Source organism: Triturus cristatus, chromosome 6 (assembly GCF_964204655.1).
Source record: "Triturus cristatus chromosome 6, aTriCri1.1, whole genome shotgun sequence".
Taxonomy (NCBI): domain Eukaryota; kingdom Metazoa; phylum Chordata; class Amphibia; order Caudata; family Salamandridae; genus Triturus; species Triturus cristatus.
Window position 1 is genome coordinate 383601589 of NC_140589.1, and position 17365 is coordinate 383618953.

Here is a 17365-nt window from a genome sequence, read left to right on the forward strand (position 1 = left end):
GAGTTTAGATGGGGTCACCTATCCCCTACAGAAGGGGACAAACTAGATACCTTGATAATATAATTAAAAGGTAATGACCTCACAAAATGGAGTAGGGGCCAGATTTTGGCTGACATGAAGGAGTGCCTGATCACATTAGACAGAGTAATTGGTAAAACTAAATGTATTTTGAAAGAAATCATTCTGAGGTTCTTAACACATGGTGCACTTTCACACGTGGCATCTGAAAAAGTGTATAAGCATTTGCACGTGTAATAGCAAAATCTAGTAATGTCTGGATTTCGGGGCAAGTAATGGCCCAATTTAGAGTTTGACGGGGGTACTCCATCACAAATATGACGGATAACGTGCCTGCCATAGTACAAGTGCATTAGGAAATAATGGACTTGTAATTAGACAGGTGTAATATTCATTATGCTCATGACTCAGCACCCATGCAACAAACACTAAATAATCAATCAATTGGATTCGTAGAGCGCAACTGTATCACCTATGAAGGTCTCAAGGCACTGGGAGAGCGATCTGCTGGTTCTCGTCTTCGTTGAAGATCCAGGTCTTGAGGTCCTTCCTGAACTACTGGAATGATGGAGATGCTCTGAGGTACAGGGGTAGGTTGTTTCAGGTCTTAGTCGCCAGGTGGGAGAAGGAGCGGCCTCCGCTTTTGGTCCGGCTGATGTGATGTGTGGCTGCTAGGAAGAGGGATTCGGAGCGGAGTTTCCTATTTGGGTAGGTGGAAGTTCATTCAAGTGTTGAGGTACGCCGGTCCTTCATTGTGTAGTGCCTTGTAAGTGTGAGTGAGCAGCTTAAACTGGCATCTCTTCACAACTGGTAGCCAGTGGAAGTTCCTGAGGTGAGCGGAGAAGTGAGTCCACCTGGGGAGGTCGAGGATAATTCTAGCCACAGTGTTCTGGATAGTCTGGAGTTTTATCGTGAGTTGGGTGGTAGTTCCAAAATATAGGGTGTTGTCATAGTCTAGTCTACTGGTGACAAGAGCTTGTGTTCCAGTTCTTCTGATGTTGGGTGGGAGCAATCTGAAATACTTCTTGAGCATTCAAAGAATGAGGAAGCAGGAGAGGAGGCAGCGCTTATCTGCTTCTTTATCAAGAGCTTGCTGTCGAGGGTGATGCCTAGGTTGCGGTTCTGTTCGGAGGGTTTGAGAGTTAGGCCTAGCGCAGGTGGCCATCATTCGTTGTTCCAGAGGGTGTCCTTGCCTTTCCCGAAAATTAGTACTACTGTCTTGTCAGTGTTGACTTTTAGTCAGTTGTTGTTCATCCAGGCGGCCACGTCTTTCATGCATTTTTGTAACATGTCCTTGGTGGTTGTTGTGTCGTTAGTCAGGGAGAGGATGAGTTGGGTGTCATCCGCATAGGAGATGATGTTGAGTCCGTGGCTCTTGACGACGTTTGCCAGGGGTGGCATGTATACGTTGAAGATAAGGCCCTAAGTACGGTCTCATTATCTGGATTACCCAGGGATTTATTCAGTAGACATCCAACTTTCATATGTAGACATGGACCTCTTATTGAACATTTGCAGGGTTTAGAACTGTGTATAAAAATATCTACATTTATTTTGAAGCCAGACAATGAAGAACACTCATATTGAGCAATGTGGATGAAACCCAGGTGGTCACTGAGATGCAGTACACAACAGCCGCGGTCCGTGCAAGTAACAGAGGTGGGGCCGTGTAAGGGGGATTCCGAGGGATGGACAGCGGCTGGTATCCAAGGTCAATATGCCCTGTAACGGTAGGCAATCCTACAAAGAGAGGGTCCTTGGGATGCTGAGAAGCAGGGGAAGGAGGAAGAGAATGTCTTTCACACATACACAGCACTTCCACCTCACGCCAGTGGATTAGCAATTGGGCACAATTGCAGCTGTGCAGATTTTTATGTATAGGCGATAGTCTGGAGAGTTAAGCCTGAGATTTTGGAACTGCCAAAGGAGGTATTTTTAAAGGACTGGCCCAGTTTGCGGGACATCATAGATTATTGAACCCTATCCTCTTAGTGGGCCCTCACTTTCGTCATTCATGGATGGGCAGCAGGCATTTCTCAGTGCATGTTTAACTCCTTGCCACTTGTATGGACATCCAAAACCTATTTCTTTGAATTTTGCAAAGCAATAAAAGCCTGTATCCTAAAAGTTTAATTCATCTTGCCAGTGAGCAGCCCTTGCAGTTCTCTCAGACTAGTTTCGAGCTACAAGCACCAGAGCCCTCAGTGAGTGTTGTGTGGCAGAACATTAAGGTGCATAAGCACCAAGAAGCTCTCAATCTCGACTGCTCATTTCTAGTGTTCGAATTGCAACACTTTTTGTGCATTTTTCAGGTACCTTTTAGTTTTCCTATTCTCAAGCAACACTTTAGCCTTTTCACTCAAATAGAATAATTTGTTTACGAAAACCATCAATGTGTAAGGTTATAGAATGAACATGCTGCAAATAGGTTGTGTGCAAGCCCTTCCTTCTGATGGTGTACATTGATAGTCTGTGCATGCAGGGAAGGGACACTGACTGCCTGCTAATCTATTCCCAGATGCAGGTGGATACGGACGAGAAGCGCCATCGCACACGCTCCAAAGGTGTTCGAGGTACGTCTCTTGCTTCACTAAATCACTCAAGGCCCGCGCTCAGGGTGACCTTCTTCCCGCAGACTCTCTTTGCACGACTCATCCTGACCCCTTCTTTTCACACAACCCTTTCAGCCATTTCCTCGAGCAGACGGCTCCTTGTAATAGATGATAAATTTTTATATATTTTCCATCTCTCTGCAGTTCCCGTGGAACCAGCCATACAAGAGCTGTTCAGGTTAGTGCTCTGAGTGTAAAATGTATCCCCATTAGCAATTTAGAAAATTCATGCCTTCTAATGGATATAATGCACTTTCAAGTTCTTTGGTGGCTTGCTCATGCCCTGCTGCACTGATGAAATGAAATCTCCTGAGACGTGATAATAAAAACGCATTTGGCATCCCCTCTTTTTCCCTTCTGTTATGTGATTTTTCTCTCTCTGTCTTTGTTTGCCTCCATCTCTGTAATACCCACTGCCTGCTTTTAGCATAATCTCCCGGCCTCGTCTTGGCACCTATATAATTAATTCTTTCCTTTTCGCAGCTGTCCCACTCCTGGCTGTGATGGCAGTGGTCACGTTAGTGGTAAATATGCAAGACATAGAAGGTAATTAAAATCTGTGTTTTTTTCGTTTGCAAGTAAAAATCACTCACAATCAGGTCTTCTCACCTCCCCTTGTTAGAGCCCCACAATGAAGAGGCGCGTGCATTAGGAGCAGGGAGCTGTCAAGAGGGCTTTAAGTGGGGTCGATCCCTCTGGGTCTCAGACCTGGCAGTAATTAAATACTGACATAGAATCGCGTCCTTATCAGGCTCTACATTCATGTCCTTAACTTAACAGGCAAACACACGGCTTGATTTGGGAACAATGACTGTAAAAAATGCAAACTTAATCCAGGTCAGCAAGGCAGTCCCTGGTCACATTTCACGTGTTTTACTTAATCTTGCATTCCCTAAGAGTTTTTGTTTTTTCCAGGATGTTTTATTTCTCTAGTTTTTCATCTGTGCAGCATGTTACTCTTGTATAGTACATTCTGTGAACTGAGTTCCTCTAGGTGCCAGGGTGTGAGTTCAGGTTGTTGGTGAGTGTTCATGACGGGAGAAAGTTGAAAGCTAAGGTTGAAGGCAGTCTGAGTCTCTTAACCTGCCTCTCAGTGAGTCACAAAGGAGTTCAGAGTACATGGCCATCCAATCCTTGGCCTCTCTGTTGAGCGCACACAGCAAATGTCTTGTGTACCAATTGTAATTGTGGAATGTGTGTGTGAAGGAGGTGCACCACTGTTGCAATATTGACAGAGCGAGTGTTAAAGAAAAGCAGTGCTTACAGGTGAGTAGTTGTATGCACAGGGGTTGGAGAAGTGAGGAATGCAAAGAAATACATGCAAAAGTGAGTGAAAAGAGGGTGTTGAAGAGGAGAAAGATGAGGTGTGAGATATGCAGATGGAGGATTTTGTCAAGATGTGGTGAGAAAAAGGGTGCAACAGTCTAAAATAGAGAGAGTGCAGAGGAAAGTGTTTTGAAGGAAAGGACAGGAGTGATTGAGAACCAAATAATGTTGAATTCACAGTCGCATATTTTCAGAATCTAAACTTTTTCAGTACAACTAAATCATTGTGGCTCATTTATCTTATACAGCTAATAAGCATTGAAATAGCCAATAGTTCTGGCTTGTTTTACACATAATGTCCATTGTTGTGTAATGTGTCTGAATGCAACAACAGATTGTTTGCAAAGTGGCACTGCAATACTGATTAGGTTGCACGCTATGGGAAACAAAAGCTTTTACTCTAGATGTTCTTAAACCACTCCCTTGTTGACATTAGCCACACCCCTTGTATATCCTCCCTCTTCCTCTTTTACATTCCCGCTTCAAGCTCTGGGTGTCAACCACTGTCCCAATGACGCGCTGCTAGCCACTCCGCCCCCATCACTTTCTAGTTCCTGTTTCCAGGGCTCAGCTAGACCCGACACGCCACAGTGTGTGTGTACAACACGTCTTGTTCATGTGTTTCCCGCTACAATGCCCTTGCTCTATGGAAAGTGCTCTGTGGCTCCTTGAAGCCAACTGTGTCCATCGAACACCCAAAAGCTATGTAATGATGAGCTAATGTTATTGAATGTGGCCGATGATTCAATCGTATTCATGGATACACAGGCAAAGGCAACTGAGAGATTCTGCCCCCAGGGCAGTTTTTCACTGTAAGCATCTACCTCATATCTTGTTGGGTTGCAAACCTCTGGTGATTATATTTCGCAGATGACTCACATGGTGACCTTACAGACATTCTGGGCTAGTTTGTCTTTAATGCCTTAATACAGTTCATGGAGGGAATTGTGTTAAGCGCTTTCCTCGGCAGACTTTGCAATGAGGATGTTAGATAAAAAGGTCAAAGCCAGAAGCAGACCAGTGGTAATGAGAATCTGAGATTCAGATGATTGTGTTTTTGACATAAATACTATTTCCGACTGATGTGGTAAACGTTTGTTGATAATAAAAGTGCAGGACAAGGTCGCCTGCTAAAGGCACCTGCATGGCTCTCAACAGGGGTAGATAAAGCATTGGTCGAAAAGTGGATACAATATAAAGCAGCATTTGCAGTCCATCCACTGAGCTATTGTTTGGGAAACCTGACAAAACCCATTCACTATTGAATATGAAGAGGCATGCTCCATGTCCAAAAACAGACACCGCCCATGTTCAGGCCATCTGCTCCTCCCTCGAACTGGAAATGGTCCAGGCAAGTACAAAGTGCCAGAGATGTTTGGATTTGTTTCCCAACAGCCAATCAGAATGGTGTAGACAAAGAAACACGAAGAGCGGCCATTCTTTGTTGCTGGAGTGGCTTGTTTCCATAATGTTGTTTGTCAGCCTTTTGAGGACTGTAAAGTTGTCTCTGGGTGAAGGCCATTGCCTTAGGTTCGTTATCAGGAATGCTGTGCTAAAGGAACCAGCGGTTCCAGCCTCCGAATGGCCTTTACTGGCTGCTTCAATCATTTTCGGGGGTTGAGAGAGTCGATTCAAGTTGACCCCTTAGGATCCACTAACAAATATAGAACAGCAGGGGAATCATATTTGCTCCTTATGATCCCCATGGTTATTGCCCATTGTTGGCTGCATTTTTTTGCCTGGAGAGTACAGCTGCTTGGAGCAGCTGGGATTCCTGGGGGGAGCTCTCTGTGCCCCATCCGCCTGGGACCTCGCATTGACGGGACCCTCGGGGATTCCATCAGCTCGTTATGGGGCACTCAGTGTTGCCAAGGAAGTCAGAATGGCACTGGCACGCCATGTTCAGGCTGTCAATGATGGGATGGGTAGCCAGCAATCACGCTTCAGGCTGACACCTGTTGTTATGACAATATTTTTCTGATGTGGAACCGGGGTTCCAGAAGAGGTAGGTTCGCCCAGAAAGGCAGACATAGAAAAGAAACAAAAACGTCGAGTTCTCTGCTTACACAAACTATACATATTTTCTCTGTGTTTCATTGGACACAATTGTATCCTGTACTTTTAGTAGATGATGGCATCGATGAATGTCCGCATAATTATAGCTCCTAGTGACACCCCCCCCCCAGCTTAGTTACATTGAAAGTATTTGGGAATGTGAAATGAAGTAGCTGACAGAATACCACATCTGGAAACAAAAACTATATCATGATATTAAATAAGAAGACTCTATAACTACCAAACCATCAAATGTCATATTTCATAAAATTACCTATCTTACGATTCAATTTATCAAAAGCTGTTAAAAATATCATATTATTTAGATAATTTGTGTTTAGGGTTTGAAAAAAAACATAAATCTAAGCATAATTACTAAACCGAGGCAGGGCTCTCGAGGTAATACCCTCCGGCACAAGAACAGTCTGACACCGAGCGTATGGTTCTGCGACTATGCACCGAACAGTGTAAAAGATTTAACATTATTATGTGCTTTACAGAATCGTGATGTTGTCTTATAAATCACAGCAGTATTTGGTGGCTTTGCTCTCTTTTGCCACACTGCCCTCTGTGCACCAGCTAACCAGAACCAAACTGAAGGACACCTTTTTGATCACAGGTTTTGAGAACCTGCAGAGAGCATTGTGGCATTGTAGGATGGTGAGTATGGTGAGCCTGTATTATCTTCAACAAGCCATGTACTGCCTCACATTTGGAAAAGGCAGTGTCTGCTGGCTCTGGAACCGCTTGAACCATCAGTTAACTGTTCATAATCAATCACCTGTGAAACACAATACTAAGCCTTGATTCTGAGTTCTGGCCGGTGATTTTACGGGGCTTGGGTGTACCTCTGTTCTATCAGATGCCTCCACCAACTGAAAATCCAGAATGCAACTGACAAGCTATGAGACATTATTCCATGAAGTTAAGTGCCTCATGGGATGTGCTTAAGTGCTGACACAGCAGCACCTTGCCTATTGACACCAATTATGCTGCAACACGTCTCCTCTGAAATATTCACACTGTCCCTGACGCTGACTACTGGCCTCCAATAGTCTTGTGCGCATGACACTGTGGATCTGTTAATTGGGTGGAGTAGCACTTTGATACCTCCAGAAAACCATATTTGTGCCTGCTTCTCATTTGGGAGGTGATGTTTTAGGTCACTTGTTTTTTGTGGCCTTTTTCTCAGAAAATCAGCAGCTTGTGTTCAAAGTCACTGAGCTATGCCTTCTTGAACAGAGTTAATGTAAAAATAGAGCAAGGGTAGATGTTGATATGTTATAACAAGTTCACTATACTGTAGCATTTTGCCTTTTTCCCAAAGACTGGAACTTGTAAACATCTCAAACTTTAAAAAGGATTATGATCCAAGAGTTCATATAGCTAGCTAAGAGTGTGCAAACCTGCTCCACAGGACACATAGCCACCTGTTGCATGGTTACTTGTATTATATGCAAACACAATGAGATGAAGGATGGAGCACTGAAACTTTTCAGACACTCACCTGAAACCGGTCCCAGGATGCTTCTTTCCAGCCCAGAGAAGACCTGACTTGGCAGTTCAGGTTGGACTGTTCCCGTGAGGAATAGGGTCAAGACTGATTTGCATATGGCTGGGTCTTAACTGGGGTGGCGAAGTGAGCTAAAGAACAATGATGGACTTAACCCAGATCTAATAGTGTCTGGGGGTGAGGGTCTGAAAAGTTTCAGCGCTCCATCCATCATCTTATTGTGTTTACTTGTATTATATCACATTACAGTGTGAATGTTATAATTGCTTATAAAGGCATATATGAGCCCGAATAGATGCTATGAGCTTCTTTAATATTTTTGCAAATCACATTTTGAACTGGCCACTTTTCCAACCTGTGAATAAAATACTTTTTTTTTTAATGTGGAGCATATTCACAAAGTACTTTTTAAGTATGTAAAGTAGTACTGTTTTATGCATTCTTACCTGCATTTATGAAATGACACCAAAACATCTCAAATCTAACATCTAAAATGGGAAGAAGATGGGGATTGTCAGGAATACTTATTTATATTTTGCATCAATGGGAAGGACTGGCCCCTTTTGCACTTTTACTAATAGGATTTGGATGTTTTGGGGCCAATTCACAAGTGACAGTATGTAAATTAGTATTTCTGTAGGACTATTTCTCCTACATGTGCATGCTTTTGTGAATTGGCCACATAATCTCTATCCAGATATTTTGTTTAATAAGCGTGACAACTTGTTTCATACAATATTCCAATTCCAAACCATTCACCACCTGATAAAGTAATCCTAGATAGTCCACACTTGCTGCTCTTGCAAAGATAAGACAAGTATATAAAGGAAATACGTTGATTACCCCATTGAAGTGCAATACTGCCGTTGGTCATGTTTCATCAATAGTAAACAACAGCAGTACCTACTATGGCTATATGGCTCACTAACCACAGATAGCCACTTGGTCCATAGAAACAGTGTCCCATTGGTAGGCAACCGTGTGGATTTCATTAACAGTAAAAGGTTTGTTAAAAATGGTGGACACTAGGTACATTGAAGAGTCGGTTGTGTCCCCCATTTCAGTAGGTGATTTCAGAAAACTGTGTGAAACTAAATACACTCTGGCTCATAGCTCCAAAAAAGTGAGTTCATATAACAACTTCCAGCAGGGATGCACAAGGTTCAGTGACACGTGATTATGTAGGCTTTACAGTGCTGGAGTCTCTAAAGTCACCCTACCCAGCCCCTACTTTTCCTCACCAACCACATTGTTGTTGGAGATTAAATGGCTTCAGCTGCTCATATCTAGGGAGAAGGCCGGGTAGAAAGATATGGACAGAGAATGTATGTGATTCAGAGCATTGCCCTGGGTGCAGTGACACAATGAAGTACATTGATCTTATGAGAGAGTATTAGAAAGGGTTGGAAAAGAATGAGGATCATTTCAAGACCAACCAGTTGGAACTCCAAAGGTTACCTGAAGAAGGTGACAGCAGCCTCTGCTACCTCAGCAGCTCGATAAAGGATTAACTGTTTCGCTGATGAACTGATGCTGATGTCCACAACTGGAGCAGAGATGCTGTCACGGATGTCTACCTGATCTGTCTTCTTCTCAGAGAGAACAAGGCACTCCTGAGTTGAACGATTACAGCCAAGTGAAATATGTTTATATGAAATATGTCTTGATCTGAAAATATACCACAGCCCCATAAACTAAATAGGTAAAAAATGACCGTGACTGTCATTGATTCAACTAGAAGTCATGGGTGTCAAAACATTTTTGGATATCTAGAAGAAAAGCTATGACCTATTGATTCATTCTTCAGTGTTTTTTTTTGGGACAAACCAACTCTTGCATTATTTTGCTGAAGCAGCATTTGCCTGAATCGCAACACATAGGTCTTTGTAAATTACTGGTTTGTGTTCCAGCGAGGACCCACAGCAGAGACATAACCACAAGAAGATGGAGGCCAGGATGCCCAGACCAAGACAATTGATGAGCCAGACTCTCCCCGCCCAGCCGCGGCCCGTGGAGGGAGTTCCGTGGGGCGGTAAGGCGGGGCGGGGGAGGGGCAGGGTGGGGGGTTCTAAAAACCGGAAGATGGATAATTGTAGGTAAGTAAACAATTAAATAAATAAAACGAATTTCGTAGCGCGCGCTGCATCGTATTTTGCGATGCAGCGCGCGCTCCGAAGTTTACTTACCTGTAATTATCCATATTCCGGTTTTTAGAACCCCCCACCCTGCCCCTCCCCCGCCCCGCCTTACTGCCCCACGGAACTCCCTCCACGGGCCGCGGCTGTCCCCGCTCCTTTATCTCACTCTTGCAGGATCCTGCTTTCACCCTTTATGACGTTTTTCTGCCTTTTTCTTCCTTCTTCTTTCCACTTTGTTTGTTTTTCCCTCTCTTCGCTCTTGGTCAGATACAGAAAAACAAATGCTGGTCCCCAAAAATGAGTGTTGGTGACACCCACCGGCAACCGTTGGCTCAAATTAAGCACTGCTTTTTTGTATTTAAAGTGAATGGGCACCACTATTCAGTATAAAACAATCCTTTTGTTGGTCTCATTGGAAGTGGTGTTCGTAAGGTGAAAGAGAGGTCTCTTAAACACCCTACATTGACTGAGATGGTATCTAGGGACCCAAAGTGAGGGTGCAAAAGAGCACTACACCGTGGCAAGACAGCATTACTGCCTCTTCCGCTTCGCAAAGCCATTTCTACCCTGTGATCCTGTGGACAAACAAGTGGCAATGACTGTATGGGTGCTCAAACAACTTCTTTGCCCTTTTTACTACTATATGGAAATAGACAGGGAGGTTATATTCAATCCTTCACTGCCTGGGCATTGCCACCCAGAAGCAACATTATTTAGTAACGTTTTATAATAATACCCTTGCAGTTTAGAAAAAAGTTTAAGATATTTCCCATTAGTGCTGCACCCGGCAAAAGAAACCAATAGGTGCTCTTGTAGGACATAAGAGTAATGGATAAAATAGAGATGGAAGAAAGATTGATGCAACTATGTACAGTGATAATAAGCCCCCCCAAAAAACAAAAAAAACTAAACACGTAAAAACTCCAGTTTTTATTAAGATTTATTAACTAAAAGGTGTTACGTAAATAAGAAGAAACTGATGAAATAAGTAGTTTATTTTTATTCTCTCTATATCTGTCGCTGTAAAATTGTTAATATTTTGTCTTTTGACATTATTCTTTTACAGCTTATTGTACTTTTTTAAAAAAGTTTTATCTTCGTTCCTTTACTGTGTGTAATTTTATTTTGAAGGACTCCAGCACAACTTTTTTTATTGCTACTGGGGCCACATGGAGTTTTCGCACGACAATTAATTATTTCTAAATATTTTGGTGCTTTTAATAGAGAGTATGGGAGGAGATAATTCCTTAAATTTAAAATGTAATGCATATTTTAGATCAATTTGTGAATTAAGAGCAAGTTTGATGGCAGTATCATTGTGACGCATTCAGTGTGCTTTTTAAATATCATTGAGGCAGAAACCTTATGTTTCGATCTTAATATTGATTTATTTTGGTAAAGAAGCAGGAAGTTATACTTCAGTGCTCTGCTGTATTCTGGCTGAATATGTTAAAAGTTGATTTTTTAAAGATATTGTTCTGTCTTTATTGTTGTACGTGCATTTCTTTTTAGAGATAAACTCAATTCAAAAAGAGAATTTGTAGTCTGCTCGTTCTCGAGAAAGTCATTCATACGTCACAGTCGGCTTAAATAATGGGATATTCCACTTCGATCTAGTATAAGTCCCTGACAGATGGCGTTGGTGTCGGTAATTCAGCTCAAGCAATTAGGCGCAGATATTTGATTCACAGATGATTACTGAACGCGCCCATTTCTGTTTTCAGTGAATGCAACGTGAGCCGGTGCTCACGGCCAAACGATAGTAGCAGCCTGTGTGTTTAAGGTGAATTCACCTCTCACTTAGGGGCATATCAAAAACAACCGGCGATAATTATCGCTCAGCGCTCTTAGCGTGAGGATAATTATCGCCGGCTAGCGTGAATTTTTATCGCTGAGATAGCGTGCTATTAGCAACGCTTATCTCAATAGCGATAAAAATCTACACGCTAACAGGCTAATGTGAGATTATCGCTGGAAACCCAGCGATAATCACACGTTACCTTGTTGATAGGGACAGGCAAACTTAGCCATGATATCCTCCTTCCATAGGATATCATGGCTAAGTCTGAAAATTAGCAGACGTAAAAAAGAAGCGTTAACCGCGGTTAGCGCTGCTTTTTTTGTCTCTAACAGGGTTAGCGACATTCTTGATAATAGGAGAAATGTCGCTTAGCGACATTTCTCCTATTATTTTACTCTGGAACGCCCCCTTTGCATCTCATTAGAGATGCAAGGGGAAGCGTAGAGTAAAAGGGTGCTAACATGCAAATTTGCGTGTTAGCACCCTGTTGTTGATAGGGTGCTAGTTTTATCTCTGCTTTTTTGGCTTTTAAAGCCAAAAAAGCAGAGATAAAGCCCTTGTTGATATGCCCCTTAGTCCGGCCTGTGTGCTCACGACATGCCCTCAAGAGCTCCCCGCTTTAAAGAAGACACTCTCGGTTCAGGCCAAATGAGCAAGAAATACAGGTGTGTACCTGTAACCAATGAGCGCATTCAAAAACAAAACTAAACTAAACTAAACAAAGAAAGGTTGCTGAGAAAGTCCACCTTTTCCCCTTGAGCTGCTATTTCCTAAAACCCAGCTCATACCACAAGGGATTTAACAATGCGTCATCAGCTTAACACAGAAAGCACATTCGTATATCCATTTCAGTTGTTGTATGTATAATCTCATTATGGATATTCAAGGGATGTCAGGAGCCAGTTTTCTTGGTTTGTCCTGTGCTTTATCAGAACCCAGAGCAAACATACATAGATATCACCTGTGCAAGGGCACAGATGATGTGTCCCACTGAAAAGCGCCACTTGGAATAAGCGTAGTAACAAGCATACATTAATTCTTGTATTGCTTTAGAGCAAAGCTCAAATTCTATTTTATTCCTACATTGCAGCCCAACCAATGTGAGGAAAACTGCTTTCTACCTCAAAGATTGCACATTGCGATGACTTCAGATGCGAAAACGCTTCTGCTAAAACAACTAAAAATGTGATTTGATCTCAGTGTACAGATTAACCCCTTGTGTTCTGGTGGTGGTTAATAAATAACACATTACAATCCGCAAACCGCATATATGGTTTATGCCATCGATTTTTATGTGGAATTGGTTTGGTAACAGGCATTTAACCAAAGGCAGGACGAAGGGCTCAAACGTGCAGTCGGATGAAATCAAATTGAAGCAGCCTCGTGAATATTATTGAGTTGTTTTCGTGTGTAAAGTCAATGAAACCTGCAATCTGTAAGGCAGTGAACAGTTTTTATGTCAGTTTGGCTGTACTGTGGCAATAACATGGAATTTGACCTTTGTAATAAATGTGCGATGTGCATTTATTACAAAGTTACCCTAAATAGTATGTTATTAAGGCACATTTATTTTCAGACTGTAAAACCTTGTAAATGGGAAGTTATTGCTAATGTTACTCTTAAGACATTGACACACATTTGTTTAAAAATCACAGAAGTCCAGTGAATAAACCACGCTAAAGTGACATTACGATTTTTAGTCAAAGAACCACTGAAAATGGTTAACTAGGAGCTCTCAAAGCTCTACTCATAATGTCATACAGGCAGTCACAGATAAAATCACAGATGACACAACTGATCCCACCACTGTTGACAACATGTATGACTTCAGCAGTGACATCATCAGTGGCATCACTTTGGGCATTGTCAATGCATAGCCTACGGCAAGGCCATGCACTCAACTTCGGTTCAACACGACTGAAGGTCCTGTGCAGGGGGCTATGACCACACCGGAAGTGAGTGCATGGCATACACTGTACCTAGCACCTTCTATGCATGGGCTCATGCATACATTTATCATCACACACTATCCTTGTTTATATTCAGTTATCATCAGTAATGTCATCCACGTTGTCAGTGAATTCATTGATGATGTCAATTGAAATGTCATCAGTAAAGTATTGTGTGGAGTCAGGAACAGTGTTTGTTGAGAGGTGTGAGTTATGCTGTCCACAGCTACCAACACTTGGCCATTTCAGCATATTTGTGTAGGCTTTGCGTTACAACAATTACTTTACTTTAACTATGTTTTCAAGACTATAAATATGTATATGATTAATTTAGATCATACCTTAATCTACCTCTTATGGACCAACCCTTCAAATAACTAACTAAAGACAAGTATAACATGCAAGTATCTTTTATGTACAGTGTTAGTGGCTTGAGCCAGCTGGTCTCATGTAAAGAAGTATCAAGGTAAATCAACGGCAATAAACAGTGCCATGAGATGTTTACAATTTTAACTATCCAAATTGATCTGCATTGTCACTCACACATTCTTTGCAATAATCTGTCTGCATTCTTTCATAAATCAATCAGACTCAAACACCCAAAAGACCTCCATAAAAAATGTTTCCTATATATTTACCCAGTATCTTTAATTCTTCATCATCATGTGTATTGTTTTCATTACCTTCCAATGTATTTATTTTAAATATTGGGGCCTGATTATGACTTTTGGCAGTGTGGGAGCGGGCGGCTCCCCACCACCATTCTCCTGCACTGCCAAGACTCACCTCCACCCGCCCGATTACAAGTAATTTTGTGGTCTAGAGGGTGGATGGTGTGGCGGTCCCCCAGCGGTGGTGTGTAAAGGCTATTGTGAGCCTTAAGCAGCACTGCCGCTAGAGCACCAGTGCACGTTCCTGCACAAGAAGAAATGCACCATGTCGTGCATTCCTTCCAATCCAGGAACTGGGGGTGCAAAACTGGAGGGGGCATTCCATGTTCCCGCCTGTATGCATCTTTGTGCATAGGGGAAAGGGCTCCCTTTCTTTCCTCAACACCAGTAGATACATTGACAAAGAACCTCCATGTAAGTGCTAGCAGTGAGGAAAATCTTAATATGCTTGGCAGTGCCAATACCTTTGGCATACACAGCCTATTCACCATTTTGGTTGTGGTTTCTCACTTGGGGGTCACTTTTCACCTATGCCTTTAGAATACACACTTGAAGATATGTTGTGAATAAACCACTTCTTGTGACTGGAGCTTGCCGAATATATATTTATTTTTCTAACCTTGTCAACTAGCATAAGTTTGCTGTTTTGTATCCGGGGAAGCTTGGGCTCAGGCTTTTGACCAAAAATGGTATTCACTGCCCTCTTTTGCTCCCTCAATAGATGGAACGGTGCATACATTGTGCAACCCATTTATACAGTGTTTCAATAGTACAGCTTTAACAGTGTTATGGCTTGAAAGGTACGTAAGCGTTTGCATGTCCGTTCATTAAAGGTTTCTAAATTCGCGAAATCCAGGAGAGTCAGAATGTTTCTTTCAATGCTGAACATGATATTTGAAGAAGCATTTTACACTTCTGAGATTTGGGTATCCAGAGGAAGGTGCTGGTCAATGCAGATATTCAATGTCTTGTTCTATGGAAAAGGCAAAGGAAATGGCGCAGTGGCATTGATCAGTCCAATGTGGCCATCCTTCAAAACCTGCACACGATATTATCCATTCCTGTGCCTAACTGCAATACAAGATGCACGTCATCCATATAATTGTGAGAATCCATTTAATAATATCTTAATATTCCAAGTATTACATTTATGAATTTTCCTGAAGAAGTCATGGCAAGAAAACCAACCTAGGCTGAAACACTGTTACACCTGCTTCAAACGGCTGTAGACCTGGAGCATGATATTTCTTACAAGACACCCTGAGGAGATAACATCTCTCACGAACATCTCAGTACCTGATGATATAATGTCTTACACCGAGTTGAATAATTCTGAAATAGAATTGTTCTCCTAAGTGATTTTCATTCACCTACATATAAAATATTACTGCTATCAATATTTTAATATTTAATGAGAATTTGCACCTTCACCATAACTGTAAGCCGTCAGTTTAGCGTTAGGCTCACACATTTTAAATGTACTATTTGCAGAACTTTCAAAGAAATCGTGAATCTTGTGACTCCATTCACAAGGTTCAGACTTCACAAATCATCGGAGGAAATCTAAAATTCAGAGATATTTACATGCCTGCTTGATTCTTTAACAATAAGACCCTATGGGGCAGATTTATGTTGCACTTGCGCCTCATTTACGCCGCCGTTGCGTCACTTTTGTGACGCAGCAGCGGCGCAAATCCTGCGCCATGGTGCGGGGTATTTACAAACGTGACGCATCTCCCAGATGCGTCACGTTGTAAAGTCCTGCGCCACATGTAGGCGTTCCAGGGCAGGTGGGGGCGTTCCGGCGCAGGAACGCCTCCTAAAAGTGGCTGAGTGAAATCTACAAGATTTCACTCAGTCACTTTTAGGCCCATGCTGCGTCAAAACCCTGCGCCTGCTTGAAGCAGGCGTAAGGATTGACGCAGCATTGTACAGATAGGGCCTCCCAGATTATTGCTGGAGCTGCGTCGCGCTTGCGACGCAACTCCAGCAATGCGCCACTTTTCGGCACAGATGCGTCACGCATTTGTGCCGTTTTTGCCCCATGGTGCGCCGCACTATAAATGCGGCGCATCCATGGTGGCGCAGCTGTGGCGCATAATAACTGGCGCATCCCTGCTGATATGCAGGGATGCGCCAGTCGTCATAAATCTGCCCCTATGTTTTTACTGCTTTGGCCTCTTATAGGTTAACCATTCCAAGCAGTTTGTGATATAAACCTCTAGGTAATTACCCGGTCCTTCGTGTTAATAAATGTACTTCACTTCAAAGAAACTTTCTTACATAGGTATATAGCACATGCTTTATATTGTCTTTTCAAAAGAAGTTGTGTCATAGGCCGATTTCTTCGCCTTACTTCCTAACACACTTAATGCTAGAATTAGCAACGTGAAAGACTATTTTTATGCAGAAATCGAGATTCTAGCACAAAGTTACCCATTCCACTTTGTTGTTGATCAAAAAATGACCACATTGATTATGATTTTTTTTTCCAGACTTACTAGATACATTCAGACTAGTATGGTATGCAATGTTCGCCATTCAACAACGCTGGCTTTTGGGGCCTGAATATTCAGCTATTTTATAAATACAAAGCCTCTTAGCGCCTCTTCGAGCCTATTTCATGATGTTAAGTGGCAAATATTCTCAAAATCTTTTATCCAAAATCTGTACAACTTAGTTTGCTGAATTTCGACACATAATCTAAATAAAGTATGCCAGGATGGTTTTCTGAAATTAGTTACAGAAAATCAAATAAATAATTTTGTGAAGACTGAAATGTAAAAAAAATTGTTGGAGAAAATGCTCTAGGTTAATTTTGATGTATTTACTGCATGGTCACCTGGCTATAAAACTTTATGTTTCGCTAACAAACCGAGCATTTTTCTAGTTCACGTATGCGACAGTATGGGGCGTAAAAGAGGAGATTGCTCCTTTCAGCCTGGACAGAAATGCCCTTTAGACCGTGAAAGAGTCTAATTGAAAAATGTGCTTTCGAATGTGCATCCAAGTTCATCAATGTGGACGGAAATCCACAAATTCAATCCAATTACAGTAGGCTTGTGCTCGTCAGCCATAGCTCTTAACCAGTTTAAATGATATTGATTCATTCAAGCAAACTATTCGAAGGGCGTGGCTCGGATTCAATTAAGATTAAGAGAGGGTTGCCAGCCACTAATCTTTCTCAATCATCTTCAACCACTGCGATGCTGCGAAAGGTACGTGAGCGTTTGCATGTCCGTTCATAAGATATAAAATTGGCAGTCTTTAATCTCTCAATAT

General features: G+C 42.2%; 1 protein-coding gene across 10 annotated transcripts in view; it reads left to right on the forward strand.

Annotated features, from left to right (window-relative positions):
• The window catches only part of MYT1L (myelin transcription factor 1 like), a 1127044-nt gene that overhangs the window by 719778 nt on the left and 389901 nt on the right, over positions 1–17365 (forward strand). For 8 of the 10 annotated variants that reach the window (XM_085610775.1, XM_085610782.1, XM_085610783.1 and 5 more), the window contains 3 exons: positions 2537–2591; positions 2775–2808; positions 3114–3176. The exons of the other annotated variants lie outside the window; for them this stretch is intronic. In XM_085610775.1, coding sequence (XP_085466901.1) covers positions 2537–2591; positions 2775–2808; positions 3114–3176 — 152 coding nt within the window. The remainder of the gene's footprint in view (positions 1–2536; positions 2592–2774; positions 2809–3113; positions 3177–17365) is intronic. 10 annotated transcript variants of the gene reach the window in all.